At 64.3% G+C, this 18,844-nt stretch overlaps 7 protein-coding genes across 7 annotated transcripts; 2 read left to right on the top strand and 5 right to left on the bottom strand.

The window, feature by feature from the left end:
* Nucleotides 1-183: 183 nt before the first annotated feature.
* On the bottom strand, nucleotides 184-3,142 carry MICPUN_108200 (predicted protein). Its single transcript, XM_002501945.1, has 3 exons — nucleotides 3,028-3,142; nucleotides 2,806-2,943; nucleotides 184-2,661 (listed from the first exon to the last, which is right to left on the bottom strand). The coding sequence occupies exons 1-3, from the start codon at nucleotides 3,094-3,096 to the stop codon at nucleotides 1,603-1,605; spliced, it is 1,266 nt and encodes a 421-aa protein (XP_002501991.1). The 5' UTR covers nucleotides 3,097-3,142; the 3' UTR covers nucleotides 184-1,602.
* Nucleotides 3,143-3,716: 574 nt separating this feature from the next.
* Nucleotides 3,717-6,465, top strand: MICPUN_94136 (predicted protein; the record flags this gene model as incomplete). Its single annotated transcript, XM_002502314.1, has 1 exon — nucleotides 3,717-6,465. One exon carries the CDS (start codon nucleotides 3,717-3,719, stop codon nucleotides 6,411-6,413), a length of 2,697 nt encoding a protein of 898 aa, XP_002502360.1. The 3' UTR covers nucleotides 6,414-6,465.
* On the bottom strand, nucleotides 6,454-9,630 carry MICPUN_58293 (predicted protein; the record flags this gene model as incomplete). The annotated part of the gene is made up of 1 exon (XM_002501944.1): nucleotides 6,454-9,630. One exon carries the CDS (start codon nucleotides 9,628-9,630, stop codon nucleotides 6,454-6,456), a length of 3,177 nt encoding a protein of 1,058 aa, XP_002501990.1.
* Nucleotides 9,631-9,854: 224 nt separating this feature from the next.
* On the bottom strand, nucleotides 9,855-10,700 carry MICPUN_82345 (predicted protein; the record flags this gene model as incomplete). Its single annotated transcript, XM_002501943.1, has 1 exon — nucleotides 9,855-10,700. The coding sequence occupies one exon, from the start codon at nucleotides 10,698-10,700 to the stop codon at nucleotides 9,855-9,857; it is 846 nt and encodes a 281-aa protein (XP_002501989.1).
* A 224-nt stretch (nucleotides 10,701-10,924) lies between these two features.
* Nucleotides 10,925-12,595, bottom strand: MICPUN_58291 (predicted protein; the record flags this gene model as incomplete). Its single annotated transcript, XM_002501942.1, has 1 exon — nucleotides 10,925-12,595. One exon carries the CDS (start codon nucleotides 12,593-12,595, stop codon nucleotides 10,925-10,927), a length of 1,671 nt encoding a protein of 556 aa, XP_002501988.1.
* Nucleotides 12,596-12,719: 124 nt separating this feature from the next.
* On the bottom strand, nucleotides 12,720-14,174 carry MICPUN_58290 (major facilitator superfamily; the record flags this gene model as incomplete). Its single annotated transcript, XM_002501941.1, has 1 exon — nucleotides 12,720-14,174. One exon carries the CDS (start codon nucleotides 14,172-14,174, stop codon nucleotides 12,720-12,722), a length of 1,455 nt encoding a protein of 484 aa, XP_002501987.1.
* An 898-nt stretch (nucleotides 14,175-15,072) lies between these two features.
* MICPUN_58289 (adenosylmethionine/pyridoxal dependant decarboxylase fusion protein) lies at nucleotides 15,073-18,830 on the top strand (the record flags this gene model as incomplete). The annotated part of the gene is made up of 3 exons (XM_002502313.1): nucleotides 15,073-15,234; nucleotides 15,366-15,576; nucleotides 15,715-18,830. The coding sequence occupies 3 exons, from the start codon at nucleotides 15,073-15,075 to the stop codon at nucleotides 18,459-18,461; spliced, it is 3,120 nt and encodes a 1,039-aa protein (XP_002502359.1). The 3' UTR covers nucleotides 18,462-18,830.
* Nucleotides 18,831-18,844: the final 14 nt, after the last annotated feature.

Here is an 18,844-nt window from a genome sequence, read left to right as displayed (position 1 = left end):
ATCCCGCTGCCGGTCCACGCGGCCCAAGCAAGGAGAACAAAAGGCCCGATCGTATCTCCGGACTATCCGGCACTTATCCTAGTCAGCCGAGATCGCGGCGCGCCACAGCGGGCCGCGCGAGGGGCGACGGCCGAGGAGAATCCCTCGGCGAGCGATCCGGAAGGCTCGGTGACGGGGCGATGAACGCCGCCGTACTCCGCGCTTCCGTCTCCGGAGTCGCATCGCGCGTGGCGGTCGCGCCCGAGCGTCGAGGGGGACGGCGGGCGTGTGCCCCATCCGACGGTGGCGTGTGCCACCGGCGTTTTAACAGCCGCGTGGCTGCCAAGGCGGGCGAGGACAAGGGCGACGGATGGCCGCAGTGGCGATCCACCCCGGAGCCAAACTCGCCGTTCGCGTCCATGTTCGATGCGGCGTCCGCGATGGCGGGAGGGAACCAGCCGACGATGGACCCGCCGCGCAAGGCGAAGAAGACGAGATCGAAAAAGGCGGTGCCCGGGAAGACGTACGACTCGTGGCTCGCGAAGGACGACGCGGGCGATGCGTCGTCGATAGCCATCACGCGGGACGGATGCGAGGACGAGTGCGATCCGGCGGAGGAACCCGACTGCGTCCCGTCCCCGTACTGCTCGATCACCTTCATCGACGAGTCCGAGGATGACGACGGCGAGGGCGACTTTCTCCCGCCAATGTCGGACCCCGCCACCGCGGCGGGTGTCCGCGCGCCCCCACCCACCACCGCGTGGCCCCCGTGGCTCGAGGACACCCAGGCCACCACGCACGTCTCCGGACCCGCCTGCGACATCACCGCCACGGTGGAAGTGTGCGCGGGGAAGGCGTGCGCGAGGAACGGTTTAGCGTCCGACGTCATGAACGCGTTGCGGGGGAACATGCCGCCGGGTTGGACGCTCACGCCGGGGCGTAAGTGCATGGGGATGTGCAAGAAGGCGTGCGTGGTGAGGGTGACCGGTGACGTGAACCAGGTGGTGCACACGGGGGTGACGTCGGCGACGGCGGCCATCTCGGTCCTCCCGGGGCGGAGCTTCTCAACCATGGCGGGGCTCTCGCTGGACGACTACATCCCGGCCACCATGCCGCCCGAGGAGGAGGGGAGGAAGGAACCCGAGCGGCGCGCAGCCCCCGCGATGGCTGCGGCATCGGGCCTATTCGCCGCCGCCGCCGCGGCTGTGGACCGCGGCATCGACCTCGATGAATCCGAACTGGAAGGTAAAGGAGGAGACGCGGCGGTGAAGACGAGGGAGAAGAAAAAGCGAAACAGCTCGGTGCTGTTGGCGGCGCGCGCGGCGAGCGCCAGGGTGGAGGACATGGGGGTCGCCGCGTACTCGCGGGAGCTGCAGGGAAAGGCGAGCAACGACAAGGAATTTCCGTTTAGCTACTAGCCAGATAAAGTTGAATCCAATCGATTAGTCTTACAAAGTCGTCGAAGGCGCTGGTCTTTAAGCATATGATAACCTTATGGTCCTCGGCTGTCGCTGGGGCTTCAAAAGCGGTCCCCAGTGTTAATGTACTGCACGTGTGTGCCCCGTATGTGATACCCTTATCTACACCCACCCCTGGTCAATGGATATATCGCCCCGCTCGTCATCATTTCACCAGCTCGGGCGTGATGAGCTGCGCGAAGCTGTCGTTGCACGACCCCATCCTCGTCAGCATGTTTCCGCTCCGTTGCCTGGTGAGCATCTGCAACGACCCAAACGACTCCAGCTTGCCGATGCTCTCCCTGCCCCCGAGCATCTCAGCCTCTCCCAGCTGGTCCAACACCGCGGTCACGCTGCCCAGCTCACCAGTCAGGAGCGCGCCCCAGTCTCCGCTGTTGAACTGCGCGAGGGGCTCGGCGGCGCGTCCCGTGTCTTGCGCCTCCCCTCTGAGCAGCGTGGCGATGTCCGGCGGCAAACTCACCTGACGGCCGAGGCCCAGGCTCGGGTCCCTGTGAAGACCCGCGGGCTTCACGCGGATGGGCGGCGGGACCGTGGAAACGTCGAGTCCGACCGAATCGTCGACGCCCGGTGTGGTGGGAGGCGGGGTGACGAAGGGATGGGGAAGGGAATCCTCGCGGGGGATGAACCGGCCAGAGCCGTCCCGGCGGAGGTGCCCGGAGTTGCGGCGCTGCAGCTTTTCATCCTGCGAGGATCCGCTCGAGTCGCGTCGGCGCTTCTTCCGTCCCTCGGGCGACCCGGACGCGGAGTCGACTTCGGGAAGAGGCTTGATGTTGTTGAGGATGTTGTTGAGGTTGTTGTTGTTCGCAGCCTTGACGCCGTTGGGGCGAAGCGTCTTCCCCGCGGCGGCTGCGGCGGCTTTCGCCGCTTCAACCTCTCGCTCAGCCTTGTCCGCGGACCTCGGGGAGAGGAGTGCGCCGGAGTCGTCGAGGTAGCGGTGGCCGGTGAAGTGCGCCTGGAACCATCTCGCGCGGCACTGCTGCGCGGTGCGGTTCTTCATCGTCTTGGCGATGGCGCTCCAGTTGGCGCCGTGCCGGACCCTGAGCTCGGCGAGCTTGCGGTCCTCCTTGGTGGACCACTGCTTGCGAGAGACGCTGGGGTCGAGGTGGCGCCTCCAGCGGCCCATGCACTGCTGGTCCGTCCGCCCCTCCATGCGGCGGGAGATGTCGGCCCAGCGAAGGCCGTAGGTGTCCACCAGCGCTTGGAGCTGTTTGAAGTCGGGGGGAGGGGGGCGCGTCGGTCAGCAATGGAAAAACCGCACGAGGCCGCGGCGTTAATTTTTCTCGCGGGGCGTGTGCCGCGAGACGATCGAGTGATGACGGTCAACCGCGAGCGATTGGGGGGCTCGTACCTGGCGGTCCTCGGCTTCTGTCCACTTATCCTTGCGGATGTTGGGGTTAACCTTGTGGCGCCACCTTTGTGCGCACTGCTGGCCGGTGCGGCCGGGCATCTCGGCCGCGACGGCGGCCCAGCGGTTGCCGTGCTTGGCCTGCGCGCAAGGATGGTGGAGAAAAGCAACACTTGTCAGAAAACGCTTTGCGATTGCTCGATTGCGGGGCGGAAGGGTTCGTACCTGAAGAGCAGAGAGCTGGACGTCTTCGGCGTCGGTCCACGGCGCGCCCTTGAGGTCCAAATCGGCCATCTTGGGTTTCACGTGTGCGTCGGTGAGGGGTATCGGGAGAGCGGTGCTCGGCGTAGAATGGCCAAAAGTCCGGCGACCGGCGACTGATGTATAAAGTTGATCGGGGTGTTTCGGAACGCTGCTCTGACTGAAACGCCATACGTTTTTGGAGAGGCGCATTGATTAGCAAGATTGCGTCGAGAAATGTGCCTGTCTGGCGAAAAAAAAACGCTATCCCGTATCCTCGCCAATGCTTTCAGCTCCCCTCTACGTGCCGGCGCTGATGGAACAGGGAAAAGTTCGATTTGGAGGGATAGGTTAGGAGTGGGTGCGCCCGGTATCCCCACAGATAAGGGACGATGGCCTCCGCTCGATTCGTTGCATCGGCGGTATCGGCGTCGAGAGGTTTCGTGCGGGTCGATGCCCGCTTGATCGTCTCGCCGGGTAGGCGGGCAGGCGGACGAAGCGCGAGGATAGCATCTCGGAGCGGGCACCACATCTCGTTGGCAACGTCGTCAACCGCCGCCGTCCCGACGGACATCCCCGAGCAGCAGGACTCCATCTCCGCGGAGGAGGATCCAAACGACGATGATACAACCACGATACCCTCGACGGGATCGCTCACGCGGGCCATCGTGGCGATGGAGGACGACAGCGCGGACGCCATGTACGAAACCATCCTTCAGTGGTCAATGGACGTCAAGGGCGTCGAGCTGTACGAGGCACAGGAGGAGGCCATCTTGGAGCTGGTGGAGGGTAACAACGTCTTGTTAACAACCCCGACGGGAAGTGGCAAGACGATGGTGGCCACCGCGGCGATCGCAGCGGCGACGGCGAGGGGCGACGCCGCGTGGTACACGGCACCGCTCAAGGCTTTAGTCACCGAGAAGTTCTTCCAGCTGGTGAAGGACTTTGGCGCCAAGAACGTGGGTTTGCTCACCGGCGACGCCTCCGTCAACCCCACCGCGCCCATCATCTGCTGCACCGCGGAGGTTCTCGCCAACGCGGCCCTTCGCCGGGGCAGGGACCTGGACTGCGGCTTGATCGTCGCGGACGAGTTTCACTTTTACACCGACCCGGACCGGGGTTGGGCTTGGCAGGTTCCCATGGTTGAGCTCCCGGACGCGCAGTTCCTCCTGATGTCCGCCACGTTCGGCGATACGTCCAAGTTTCAACGGCACTTGGAGCGGAACGCGGCGGGGAGGGACGTCGGGGTCGTGGGCGGCGGGGAGCGGCCGGTGCCCCTGGAGTTTGAGTACCGCGAGACTTCGTTGATTGAGTCCATCAAGGAGCTCGTGGACACCGATCGAGCGCCGGTGTACATCGTCAACTTCTCGCAGCGCGAGGCGAACGAGCGCGCGCAGGACCTGTGCAGTACCTTGTCCTTGACCGCGGATGAGAAAAAGGCGCTCAACGCGGAGCTCGAGGGGTTCAAGTTTGACACGCCGGTTGGTAACGAGCTCAGGCGGTACATCTCCTTTGGCGTGGGCGTCCATCACGCGGGTCTGCTCCCCAAGTACAGGCTGCTCGTGGAACGTCTCGCGGGCAAGGGTCTGCTGAAGTGCATATGCGGGACGGACACCTTGGGCGTCGGCGTGAACGTCCCCATCCGCGCGGTGCTCTTCACCCAGTTGTGCAAGTTTGACGGTAACAAAACCAGGCTGCTCACCATACGCGAGTTTCAGCAAATCGCGGGTCGAGCGGGGCGAAGGGGATTCGACACCAAGGGGTTCGTGTGGTGCCAAGCTCCCGCGCACGTGGTGGAAAACAAGAGGGCGGAGGCGAAGGCTGCCGCTGCCGCGGCCAAGAGCGGTGGTAAGGCTAAGAAGGTCAAGAAGGCGCAGCCGCCCGACAAGAACTTCGTGATGTGGAACGAGGACAACTTTCGCCGGATGGAGACGGGCGTGCCGGAAACTCTGGACTCCTCCTTCCAGGTGACGCACTCGATGATCCTCGCGGTTTTGTCGCGCAGGGGCGACGGCAAGCGCTTCCTCCGGGACCTCCTCGTCAACAACCACGAGCCGAAGATCCGACAACGGAAGCACCAGAGGCGCGCGATCAGCATGTACCGCTCGCTCAAGGATGCCGGAATCATCCAGGAGGCTGGAACCATGGACACGAGCGGCCGGGCTGTGAACCTGGGCTTCGACATCGGCGACCAGTTTTCGCTGACTCAGCCCCTCTCCCTCTTTGCCGTGGAGTACCTTCCTACCCTACTCAATGTCCACGGTGAGGATCACTCCAAGCGGAGCAAGCTCAAGGATGAACGGTACGCCCTGGACGTGCTCTCCGTCCTCGAGGCTGTGCTCGACACACCTGGCGCGGTGGTCTCTGCGCAGCTTAGCAAGGCCAAGACCAGGGCCGTGAACAAGATGAAGGGCGAAGGGACCGAGTACGACGCCCGCATGGCCGTGCTGGAGGAGATGGACTACCCCAAACCCCTCGCGGATGAGCTCGAGGCCTACTTTGAACCCTTCAAGCGCAGGCACCCGTACGTGGGGGGTGAGGAGCTCAAGCCCAAATCCATCGCCAGGGAGCTATACGAGTCCGGATTTGACTTCAACAAGTACGTCACCCACTACGGCCTCAACCGCAGCGAGGGTGCGCTGATGAGGTACCTGACCGACGCGTACAAGGCCATGGTACAGAACGTGCCCGAGAGCATGAAGTCCCCAGCCGTGATCGACCTGGAGGAGTGGCTGGGCGAGACCATCCGCAGGGTCGACTCGAGCCTCATCGACGAGTGGGAGGCTCTCAAGGACCCGGTGGCCGCCGCGCGAGCCGCCGAGGACGAAGCCGCCGCGCTCGCCGCGATCGGTATAGGTAAGCAGTCAGGTAAGTTCACGGCGGGACGCGCGTTCCGGGTCATGGTTCGAAACGCCGCGTTTCGGTGGGTGCAGCTCCTCGCGATTGGCGAAGAGGAGGACATGGCGCAGCTCGCGTCCGAGAATTTACCGCCGCGGGGCCGGGACAACCCGTGGACGATGGACGAGCTGTACGCCGCCGTCGACCCGTACTGGCGTACGCACGACGCGATGGACGACGGATACGAGGCGAGGTCGCCCGACCTGTTCGACGTGAGCGACGAGGGGGCGGACGGCGAGGCGCACTGGCGGGTCGTGCAAAAAATCAGGGACCCGGCCGGCGACCTGGACTGGTGCGTCGAGGGTGAGGTTGACGTCGAAGCCTCCGAGGAGGAGGGGAGGTTGGTCATGCGTCTGGTGGAGATCAGGCAAGAGGGCGCCGTGAGGAAGGAGGAGGAGAAAGTTGTACCGAGCGAGGAGGACATATGGGCAGCCTTGGAGGAGGAAGAGGAGTACGAAGATGAGGACGAGTAGTCGCTGTGATAGCCTCGCTTAATGCCTCGCTTAATTAAAACTACTTTGAACGCGGCTTGGCCCTGTTTGTCGCCACCGCCGTTGTCGGGTCGTCTGGCCAGTAGTGCTTCGGGTACCTCCCTTTCAGCTCCTTGGCCACGTCAAAATACGTGTTTTTCCAGAACGACGCCAAGTCTGTCGTCACCTGCACCGGCCGACTCGCCGGCGACAGAAGGTGAACCTCGATCGGGACTCTCTTAGGACCAATCGTGGGAGTCTCGGCCATCCCGAAGAGTTCCTGCAGCCTGGCACGAAGCACCGGTGTGCCCCCAGGGGTGTCGTAGTCGAGCGGTAGGCGGGACCCCGACGGGACGACCACGTGCGTCGGGCACGACTGGTCCACCTCCATCGTCTGCTCGTACGTCAGCAAGCACCGAACGAGCCCGTCGCCGTCCAGCTGCTTGTGCATAGCAGACTTTGACGTCACGCCGGGGAGCATCGGCGCGAGCCAGTCGTCCAGGGTAGCCTCCAGCGCCGCGTCGCTCAGGTCCGGGAGGTGGTCCGCGCCGCCTGCCGTCCTCAGCCACATGACCCGCCGCCTCCACGACTCCGTCTTATCGCTCCAACCCAGCGCCGCCCGCACGCCCATCTCCTTGACCCCACATAACATGGCCTCGACAGTCTCATCCGGCGTCGGCTGGAAGGGAGACTCCCGAAGCACCGCGTCGCCCACGCACAGCTGTCGCCGGGCCACCACCGCCTTGCTCGCGCTCGCCCACGAGACCGAATCCCTCCTGCGGCACAGCGCATCGGCCAGGCACCCGGGCCGATCACCGTCCGGTTCCAGAGCGGTCAAAGGCACGGGCGCGGCGAGGCGGACCCTGTCGTTTCTCGCCCCGCCGCCGACGTCGCCGGACGTCATCTCGGCGATTGCCAGAACCTCCGCCCGCGCGAGTGGATCCGATCCCGGGACCGACGCCGCCCCGACACCCCCCGAGAGCTGGAAGTTGCCACCCTTGCTTCGCCTCACGCCGACGCGGTCGGGGTACGCCACGGCAAGTAAGACGCCCGCCTCGTTCTCACCCTCGCCCAAGAGAAAGTCCCAGCACGGTCCGCGCGGGTCCCCGCCGCCGACACCCGGCGCGCACCATTCGCCGCCGTCGTCCGCCGCGAGCACCTTGACCGCGTTTAGAAGCTGGGAAACCACCTTGCCAGCCTCCCTCGTGGCGTTTCGGTCAATCTCGAACCCGCGGTACCCGCCGTACGCCGCGCCAAAGCCGCCGACAGAGGACGCGGAGGATGAGCCGGCACCCGCCGAGGACGCCGCGGCCCTTGCCGCCTTTGCCGCAGCCTGCACTCCCCCACCCGCCGGTCTGCGGCCCTTCGGCGCACCCTTAAATTTTCCCCCCTTATTCTTCCCCTTGGGCAGCTTGGTCCCGATCGGCACGCGGACGGGCGCGGCCGGATCGATCGGGGCTTTCGGAGTGGACGGCGGCACGGCTGGCGTCGGCTCTGCGGCTCGCGCCTCGAGCGACCACCGCGCCAGCCCCGGGCCGTCCGCGCCCCCGTCGCCGAGGGACCACAGCGCGCCTAGCCTCGCTCTCACGTCCGCGGGTGCGTCCCTACCTCGAAGTAGGTCCCTGTCCGACAACACCGCGGCGATTTGACACGCCATCCGGCAACTCTCCGGGCCCCTGCTTGCGCCCCACAGGACCATTCGCGCTAACCTGGGGTGCAGCGGCAACCGCGCCATCCGTTCACCCAGCGGCGTGACTCGCCCTGTGCCTTCCTCCGTGGCCCCCAGCCGGGTGAGCAAGTCCCTCGCAGCGCTCAATCGACCCGCGGGGGGAGGATCGAGCCACGGCAGCGAGGTGACCCCCTCGTCGTCGCGGATCCCCCACGTCGCCAGGTCCAGCGCCAACGGCGCGAGATCCGCGTTGGCAATTTCCGGCTCCGCATCCGACGCGAGCTGCGCGTGCGTGCGTTCACTCCACAGCCTGTAGCACGTCCCGGGAGCCACGCGACCCGCGCGTCCCCGGCGCTGGTCCGCGGATGCCACGGAGATGAGCGCCGTATCCAGCCGCGTCATGCCCTTGTTCGAGTCGAACCGGGGTCGCCGCGCCAGTCCGCTGTCGACCACGATTCTCACCCCCGGGATGGTCAGCGACGACTCCGCGATCGGGGTGCTGACCACCACCCTGCGCGTACCACCCGGGGCCGGCGCGAGCGCGGCTTGCTGCTCCGCCTGGCCCAGGGCCCCGTACAGCGGCAGCACGGAGAGGGACTCCGACTGACCGTCTCGCAACGCCGCCACCACCCGGTTAATCTCGGCGGCGCCCGGGAGGAAGCACAGCACGTCCCCACCGTCCACGCCCGGCGCGTCGCTCAGCGCGCGTCGCACCGCGGCGACCGTAGCGTCCTCCAGGTCCCCAAAGTTGCGACCCGGAGGCCCCAGGTAAACCGTCTCCACCGGGAACGACTTACCCTCGCTCACCAGCAGCGGACATGACGGCCCGCCATCTCCCCGCGAGAGCATCTCGGACGCTCGCGGGCCCACGTCACCGAGCGTGGCTGACATGACGACGAGCCGCAGGTCGGGTCTGAGCGCGGATCGGGTCTCCGACGCGAGCGCCAGCGCCACGTCGGCGTCGAGGCTTCGTTCGTGGAACTCGTCAAAGACAATCGCGAACACGCCGTCAAGGGAAGGGTCTCGCTGCAGTCGACGCACGAGCACCCCCTCGGTGACCACCTCCACGCGCGTCGCGGGGGATACCTTCGACTCGAACCTGACGCTGTATCCGACCGTCTTGCCCACGGGTTCGTTCAGTATCGAGGCCATGCGCGTCGCGGCGGCGCGCGCGGCCAGTCTCCTCGGCTCCAACACTATGACTTTACCGGTTCGGGGCAGCCAGGCGGGGTTGGAGAGGATCATGGCGAGGGGCAGCGCGGTGGTCTTACCCGCGCCCGGGGGTGCCTGAAGCACCAGTCCCGTGCTCTCATCCAGCGCATCCAGACACCGGTACAGCACCTCGCGGATCGGGAGCGAATCGACCACCGCGTCGAGCCGAGGGTCGATGGCCCTCGCCTCCCCAGCCTCGCAACTCACCGTCGCGACGCGTCGGCCGCTGGCGATGCTTCGGCCGCCACGTCGCGTCGGCGGTCGCGCGCGGTCGACGCGATGCTGGCCGACGACGCCGCGCCACGCCAACGCCGATGCTGACGCATGCACCGACGACATCGTCTCCGCCGCCACTTGGGCCTCGAGGGGCCTTCGCGCGCTGCGCACTCTGTCGTATCGTTAGTCTATCCAAACTTTTCGTGGTGGTCTGCCAGTCGGCGGCGAGCTGTCGAGGAGAGGACGGTTACTGAACTTCAGACACGCGCGGTTTAAACTTACGAAGGTACAACTCATCAACAAGTGACTCTGTCCCACTGACAGAACACGAGACACGCGACACGCGGTCACTTCCCCTCGGCGGCGCCGTTGAGCATACCGACGAACTCGTCCACGTTCACGACTGTTATCCTCGGGTTGGCTGCGGCTCTGGCGCGTTCCGCCTCCGTGTTGTACCCCCAGTCCACCAGGTACAGCTCCCATCGCTCCAGTGCCGTGCCAACCTTGCACACCTTCTCCAGCGTGCTCAGCTTATCCTCCACGAACACCAGACGCACGTCATCGTCCCTGGCGTTGGCCTGAAGATCCGCGAGCACGTCCGTCTTTGGCAACCCGGACACCGTCTGCGAGAAGACGCGGTTGTCGGGGATGCGCAGGTTTCCTTTCCGTCGCATGATGGCCTGGGCGAACCTGGCCTGCTTGGTGGTGACGATGAACACGTCGCAGTTGGCGGAGTCCTCCGCGGCGATGCACGCCTCGGCCACGCCCGGGTACACGAGGTTGGGCGCGAGCCACCCGTCCAGGTCAGCAGCCATCCAATCGTCCCTGATCTTACCGTACCCGGCCACCATCTCGCCGCGGTCGCAGCCCCACCGCTCCATGAGGCCCGGCATGAGCCCGCCCCAGTCGGCGATGATGTCGTCGACGGTGTGGATCTTCTCGAGGAGCGCGCGCGCCAGCAGGGTGTTCTCGAACCCGGTCTCCACGACCGGGCGCACCAGCCTCAGCTCGTCGAGCACGCGACCCTTCTCGGCGTCCGCCGGGCCGAATACCTCGGGCCACAGGTCCACGCCGTGCTTCCAGCCGCTGATGCTGCTCTCGGGCTCGCTGTCGCACACGACGCCGTCGAAGTCGAGGGCGAAGACGACGTCGGCGCCGGTACCGGCGGACGCCGAGGCCTCGGCGCGGGCCATCGTCGATGTGCGATCGCGGTTGGCCCCGATCGGGGCACGCGCGGGTCGGTCGGTGCAAAGACGGGGCGCGACGGCTGAGGCGCGAGCGACGGGGATCGGTGCGCGAACGACAAACGACATGGAGCTCTGTCGTCCGGAAAGTCAGGCCGGAACGGTCGCGCCTTTGGTTGTGCCAACCCTAGCAGCCGTCTCGGCCTAACAACTGAACGTAGAAATTGCCGTCTCTAATTGGCTAAATGTATCCCCCACTCGGTCAGCAGATCCCTCATCGGCTCCGACCGCGCGTACTGCACCGCCCCGTAGAAGTTCGCCAGCGCGTACCCGATCTCCCCGACGTGCTGTGATCCGATGAGCGCGTGGAAAGAGTCCATGTACATCGCCAGCGACACCGGATGCCGGAGCCTGGCCTTTGCCACTAGCACCACGAGAAGCGAGAGCAGGTCGTCAGTGCTCGGCGCGGGTGCGGGCTCGTCCCCGTCAGCGACGTCGTCCCCGTTCGCCGCTCCGGCTCCCAGAGAAGCCCCGGATCTCTCCTCTTCCTCCCGCCACGACCGGAGCCTGGCGCAGTTAGCCGCCAGGTGCCTCACCACGTCGCAAACGGCGGTCGCCATGTGCCTCGGGCAGGACGCGTTGGCGAGTCCTCGTATCGTCCCGACGGCGAACGAGTCCACCGCGTTCAGGTGGCTCGGGTGCAGATCCAGCGCCCCGGGCGGCAGGGACTCGATCGCCGCGAGCGCCCGCTCAGCCTCGGCGTCGTCGGAGGCGTACGTTTCCTTCACCCCGTGAAAAACCTTACCCTGGATGCCACCCGTGACATACCCCTCCACCGCGTTCACGAGGCTCTCCCTGTGCGACGGCGTCCCGACGCACGACCCGAATCGACCACCGCACGATACCAGCGCGTGAAGCGTGGCGCGGCACAGGTCCGAACCGTCGCGCCTCCAAGCCCCGAGTCGCTCCTCCGGGGTGGAGTCGTTTGATGAAACGTACCGGAAGTTGAACCGGAACACCGCCGCGTCGCACGCCCGTAACGCCTGTAACGCCTCGGGCAGGGACCAAAGGACCTCCGCGCAATCGTCGAACGACACGAACCGCCCGGGGTTGCCCCACAGGCGCTGCGCCTCCAGCGCGAACGAGCCCGACGCGTCACCGGGTCGACGCGTCACCGGGACGGCGTCGAGGGAGCGGTTCAAGACGAACGGGTAGTTCCCGAACGGATCGTTCCCATCCGTGTAGTACCCACCGCGGGTTTCGACGTTCGGTGGTGCGTTTCGTTCCACGCCATCCACCGAAAAGAGGGGCTCGAACCCCGCGTTCGGGCCGATCCGCCCGGGCGACGCGCTTCCGGGATCATCGTCATCGCCCCTTCCAGGATCATCGTCAAAACCCCCCCGGCGCAGTCGCCCGGCCTCACCCGCGCTCGACGCGTCCCCTCCGGCGTGCATTCTGTCCGGAGTCGTCATCGTGGACGTCTGTCCCTGTGTCCGGCCGTCCTCGACGATTCCGACGCGCACGCCGTCCTGTGCCGTGCTCGCGCCTCGGGCGAACGGCTTGTCGCGCCCCCTCTGGTCGTCCCTGTCGTCGAACACCCCCGCAATCTCCGCCGCAAACGCCCTGAACCAACCCCCCATCTTCTCCCCTATGTCCCTCAAGGGTTCTTCGGCCTGGACCTCCGCGGTCGTGCCCGCGGGACGCTCGCTGACAGGCAGAAGGGTGCCGTCGTCGACGAGAGACCGGGGCGAATGATGTTCAACCTCGGGGCCCCCACGGCCGCCGAGCTCCGTCCCCGGCGGGTCCATGATTAGCCGCTGCATGTCCTCCTGGAGCGACTCCCAACCCTTTGCAATTTCTTCCCCCATCTCCGCGAACGCTGGTGGCGACTGGTCCGCGGTCATCGCGCCAACCCCGCACCCACCGGCGCGCCCTGCCGAGTGAAATTGGAGCCGCGACCTCTCAGAGAGTCAACAAACAGAAGATTTCGACTTGAACTGAACAGTTCTGCCCTCTTCTTACAACTCGTCAACACTCCCCCGACAATATGCGCACCGTCAGGAACACCGTCCCCGCCAGCACCATGCCGAACCCTGCCACCGAATACAACGACTCGTACCCAATCATCTCCCCCCACTCCGCGCCAAATCCCGTACCGATCATCTCCCCGAGGTAGTACCAAACATTGAACAGACCCGCGACAGCCTCGATGTACTCTGCACCCAGGTCGCTCACCGACTCCTGCATCAATGGGAGCAGCGGCACCTCCGCGATCCCGCGCCCGACGGCGTACAGAGTACTCGCGATGTACACTCGCGTCGTCCACCCCTGCCACCCTCGTCCGCGCCACTGACTGTTGGAACTCAGCGGGAGGTTCCTGCTCGGCCCAAAGAAAAAAAAGCCCAGAGCGCACAGGGTGGACCCTCCGAGGGCAAACTCTGAGAGAGATCCAGACAGGCCTTCCTCGATGATGGGCCCGACGAGGAGTGAGCAGACAGCTTGTATCGCGGACTGGACTGCAAACGCCGATCCTATGGCGCCCTCGTTCATACCGAGCGACTTTTCCCAGTGTAGCGGTATCGTCACGTCGATGACGCCGCAGACGGCCGACAGCGTCATGGTCAGAATCACGCATGCGATGAAGAGAGGGCGCGTGAGAAGGTTCCGCCGTTTCATCTCGGTTTTAGCGTCCGATGCTACACCTTCGCCCCCGCCCCTGATCTTCAAAGAACCCTGACGTCGAGGCAGCGCCACATTGTCAACGGAGCCGTATCCCACGCTCTTCACCTGTGCCTCGACGTCGACTCCCTTCGCGACGGGGGCATCAAAGTCCGTTTGCAACGAGACCGAATACACGTACGGGATCTCCATCGCCACCGCCATGGCTATCGCTATCGACGGGAGGGTCGGTGAGGTGTGGATCTCGTACAGCCAGCCCCCCAGCGCGGGGCCGACAAAGCCACCGACTGCCATCGCAAATTCAATCGCTCCATATGCTGAAGCCATCCTCTGCGGCATATGCCGGGTGATCAGGCACAGGCACGTGACGGAGATGAAAGCCTCGACGAGGCCCACACCGAACCGCGATAGGGTCCAAAGAGTGGTGATGATGAACGTCTTCGATTTATCGCACGCGACAAGGCCCTCTCCCACCCCGCATGGTTCGTGGGCGCTGATCAGGAGCGGTACCAGGAGGCTCAGAATGAGCGCAAACATCGAACCGGTGAAGATCCGCAAAGCCCCCACGCGCCACAGCAAGGGTGCCACGATCGGGGACCCCACTAGTATCGCCAGGGGTAACGCTGAGAATACCACACCGAGCTGAGTCGGCGTACATCCACTCCTCTCCAGCATGGTCGAGAGGAAGGGAAGCGGCGCGTTTATAGCGAGCGCGCCAACGAACTCGACGCAACAGAAAAGGACGAGGAGCGCCCTGTTGCGTCGCGCGCAGTCAGCATCCTCATCGCGCCGCGCGCGCCTCATCGCGTCGGAGGTTGTCATCGAAAGTCTCGCTTTACTCTGTGGTGTGCACGAACCGTCTGTGCGGGCAGGGCGCGTCGCCAGAGGACGCGCTATTGGAGATCTCACGGAGACTCTGCGAAACGTGAAACTGATGGATACGTGAAACGCTCGAAAAATGCCGCCACAGCGAACGTATTTCGCGGAATTTCCGAGCCCGTTTGAGGACCGTTTGAACATGTGCACACATGCTCCTATGACTCGAGGCTATTCCAGTTTAGCGTTAAGATTTTCTGAAAACGAAAATCACCATCTGAAAAAGCGGCAATGGCAATGATAATCTCGGCCGTTTCGTCCATCGGCACCGAAGAAGCGCGTGAGCCAAACCCCTGCTTGACGCGGCTGCGCTTTTTTTATTCCTGATTTGAGGGTTTTATATTTTTAGACGCGTCAAAATATCGGAACTTTCAGCCTCCCTCAGCCTCCCATCCAAAAACTATCTCACGTTTTTGGATCAGGCGCTCACCTCATTTTCCAACTGCCTCACATACGATTTTCGCCTCGAAAAAAAAGAACGTGGGGCGTCCATCAACCGCCGCGACAAAACTGAAAACACGGAAAAAAAGCTCACGTTGCCTCACTTCATCAGACGCACCGAAGAGCTTCACGCGCTTCACCGCAACACCGCCCTCGTTTGCTCCCGAACAGAGCACTCAGGTTAAAGCACACACAGCAGAGTCTTCACCGAAGACCTACACCACCGCGTTCCGCAAGTCGCAGACTTCGCGCGACTCACTTAGCCGGCAACCTTTACATCGCCGCCTAACAAAAAGCGAACACCGCATCGGCCCACAACAGCCGACAACCTACGAACCCTTGCTCATCGAGCCCCGCTGAGTACAGCCAAGCACATTGAAGAATCATGTCCGAGTCTATTGAGAGCGACAGTAGCGACAATCGTTACAATTTCCATTCCATCGACACCAACGTCGAAGTAGAGACCACCTGGACGCCCTTTGAGGACGTTGCCGATCTCCGTCCCTGGGGATACGTAGGAAACAAGAGAGCACCCGCCATCGCAGACGTGAGTGGCTCTCCCCCCGACCCGACCCCCGAAATGACCTCCCAACGACCCCGAACGATGTACTGACCGACCGAACCCTCTCCCCGAATCTCGCAGCTCCGGCGACGACCAAGCTGACAACCCACGAGCAGAGAACGGATTTGACTCACGCGTTTTTCCACACGAACACCAACTTTTTCGAGCTTGCCGCCACGTCGCCGGCCTTTGACGCTCCAGTAGCCGTGGCTTCACTGAACGTGACCATGAACAACACCAACGATACCAACGTGCTTCCCTGCCCTCATTTCGAGGGCGTTGAGAAGCGCATCGAGATCGACTTCCACGCCGGAGGGTTGCAGCGCGGTGCGTGTCCCACACTCTCGTTTTTTCAATCGGCCGCTCGTTCACGCCTGAAATAAACCCTAAAACATCCAGTGAGATGTCGTTTTCGACGGAGACGGTTTGACTCACCGCGTGTCCATCCAATTCCCACCTGAACAGGCCTGCGCTCCCTTCCTCGCGACATCCTCGACGATGCCATGACCGCCGCCGAGTGCCTCATCGTCTCCAAGAGGACCTGCGCCGCCTTTGACGCGTACGTCCTCTCCGAGTCGTCGCTCTTTGTCTACCCGACCAAGGTGGTCCTCAAGACGTGCGGCACCACCAAGCTCCTGAACGCCATCCCCATGTTCATCGAGGAGGCGGCCAAGCTCGGGATGCAGCCCAGGCGCGCCAAGTACACCCGCTCCACCTTCATGTGGCCCGACGAGCAGCCGCTCGAGGGTAACTTTGACAAGGAGGTTGAGTTTCTCGAGCGGCACTTTGGCGCGCTTGGCGACGGCGGCAACGCCTTTGTCCTCGGCTCCAAGACCAAGGGCGTCCAGTGGCACGTGTACCTCGCGGACGACAACTCCGGTGCTTTTGTCGACGGCAACGGCACCGAGGGCAGCGAGTGCTCCACCGGCTTTGAGACGCACTCCGCCCCGGCGGCTCGCGCCAACCTGCCGGATCCCACCGTGTCCCTCGAGGTGTGCATGACGGACCTCGACCGCGAGCACTCTAAGCACTTCTTCCGCGACGACACCTACGAGTCTTGCCAGAAGACCACCGATAACTGCGGCATCACGGACCTGTTCCCCCAGTTTGACATCGACCCCTACGTCTTTGAGCCCTGCGGCTACTCCATGAACGCCCTCTCTGGCTCGGAGTACGCCACCATCCACATCACCCCCGAGGATGGCTTCTCCTACTGCTCCGTGGAGAGGTCCAACATCCCCGTGTCCGCGGCTGACCCCGAGGACTACCTCAGGCGCGTTGCGTCCACCTTCAAGCCCGGCAAGTTTTCCTTTGCCGTCTCCACCGACGCCGCGCTCCCGGACGCCGCAAACATCCGCCGCGTCCCGACCCTCCCGGGCTACCGCCGCATCCAGGCGTCCCACCAGGAGGTTGACGCCTCGGGCGGAGCGGTGTCCTTCTACACCTTTGAACGTCTCCCCGATGTTCACGTGCCCGTGCCCACCCTGCCGGCGGTGAACTTGGCGGCGTTCAAGCCCGGCTTTGAGGCTGGCCACGACTCGGACAGGAACACCGACTCGGAAGAGGATGCGCCGGATCGCAAGAAGTTCAGGCCCTTGGTCGAGACCCCCGATATCACCCGGGAGGTCAGACCCTCGTCCATCGTGTCCTCGCACGTCGCGGAGTCTGGTTTTGAACTGAACAGGTGCCCCAGCGTGAACCACATGGAGGCGCCCGTGCACGAGCACGAGCCCTCTACGCTCAGCAACCACATGACTGAGTATGCGGGCATCGCCACGCTGAGGACTCCGCTCCCCACCTCGTTTCCCCTCGCCAGGGCGTTCGCGGGGTACGACTCTGAGGTTATCAACACCCTCATCGGTCAGCACTGCAAGCCCCTCGTCGGCTCGGGCGGCAAGACCATCGACAACTTCTGCCTCGACATCATCGAGAACGGTCTCGCGCTTCCCACCACTGATCGCCTCGCGCGCTTCTGCGTCGTCGACCTCGGCGTCGTGATGCGCCGCTGGCGCTACTGGCGCGCGACCATCCCCAGGGCTATGCCGCACTACGCCGTCAAGTGCAACCCCGACACCGGGGTGCTCGCCATCCTCGCGGCGCTCGGATCTTCCTTTGACTGCGCCTCTGCCACCGAGGTTGACATGGTGATGGCGCTCGGCGTCACCCCCGACCGCATCATCTACGCCAACCCGTGCAAGATGCCCGCGCACCTCGCGAGGGTGCGCGACTGCGGCGTGGGCCTGACCACCTTCGACTCGGTCGCCGAGCTCCACAAGATTTACGAGCTCGCCCCCGAGATGAAGGTTGTCCTCCGCCTCCGCGCGGATGACCCGGATGCCAGGTGCGTCCTCGGCAACAAGTTTGGCGCCGAGCCACCCGAGATTGAGCCCCTGCTCACCGCGGCGAAGCACCTCGGCATTCACGTCGAGGGTGTCGCCTTCCACGTGGGATCCGGTGCCACCAACCCCCGCGCGTTCCGAGTGGCTCTGGAGAGGGCTCGCCTCGCCTTCGACATCGCCGAGCGCGTCGGCCTGCCCCCTCTCAAGCTCGTCGACATCGGCGGCGGCTTCTCCGGCTCCGTCAGGACTGTGGCGGCCACCAACGACTCCGATGTGACCCTCACCGAGGTTGCCAAGACGGTCAACGCGGCCCTGGAGGAGTTCTTCCCCGAGTCCTCCGGCGTCCGCATCATCTCGGAGCCCGGCAGGTACTTTGCCGAGGCCACCACCACCCTGGCCACGATGGTCTTCTCCCGTCGCATCCGCTCCGAGGAGGACGGCTCTGTGGCCAAGGGCGGAGACACCCACCAGTACTTCGTGTCTGATGGTCTCTACGGCATGATGAACTGCCTCCTCTACGACCACGCCTCCATCACCGCTCGCATCCTCCCCGTGTCCACCAACGCGGCGGCGCTCGCCGGCGGTGACCTCAACGGCATCGTTCCCCGCGGCGTCTACTCCAATGAGGAAGACACCAACGGCCTCACCAAGTACCCATCCACCGTCTTTGGTCCCACCTGCGACGGCATCGACAAGGTGCTCGAGAACACCCTGCTCCCCGAGGTGAGCATTGGCGACTGGCTCCTCTTCCCCCACATGGGCGCCTACACCGTCTCCGCCGGATCCAACTTTAACGGATTCGACTGCGCCGGCGTGCGCAAGTACTACGTTGCCTCTATCGTCGACGGCGACCCCGATGAAATTCGCCGCTAGAGAGGCACATTGTCTCCAGCCAGGCGAGACGCAATCGGCGTCGCCAAAAAAAATCGTTGTGCACATCTGGCCTCTCGATCCACCGTGAGCGACACAGGCGCCACCTGGATTGGATGTTGGCATACAACGTGTCCGCGCGGTTATATAGACGTAGCCGCGGACCTCTGCGTCACCCTAGGTTAGCGGACGCGCCTGACCACAGCCTCGCTGCTGCATTAGATTGCGGCTTGAGCAGAGGGCTGTGGCACAGAGCAGCGGCTTTTGACGCGGGTCCCATCTCCTCGCGGATCCCCTAGTAGAGAACACGCGTTCATCCTATTTGATGCGCAAGCCTGTTATTGTAATACGCTACATTATTGCTTACGTTGAAAAGAACTCGCAAG

The sequence above is a fragment of the Micromonas commoda genome, chromosome 5 (genome assembly GCF_000090985.2).
Source record: "Micromonas commoda chromosome 5, complete sequence".
NCBI classification, from domain to species: domain Eukaryota; kingdom Viridiplantae; phylum Chlorophyta; class Mamiellophyceae; order Mamiellales; family Mamiellaceae; genus Micromonas; species Micromonas commoda.
Note: the sequence above shows the minus strand (reverse complement) of the source record. Positions and strands in the feature narration are given on the sequence as shown.

Excerpts from the sequence above, each read along its gene's own strand:
- MICPUN_108200 (XM_002501945.1), bottom strand. The coding sequence starts at position 3,096 with ATGGCCGATTTGGACCTCAAGGGCGCGCCGTGGACCGACGCCGAAGAC. Across the intron at positions 2,944-3,027 it reads TCCAGCTCTCTGCTCTTCAG|GCCAAGCACGGCAACCGCTG; the intron begins GTACGAACCCTT and ends CCTTGCGCGCAG. Across the intron at positions 2,662-2,805 it reads CAGAAGCCGAGGACCGCCAG|CTCCAAGCGCTGGTGGACAC; the intron begins GTACGAGCCCCC and ends GACTTCAAACAG.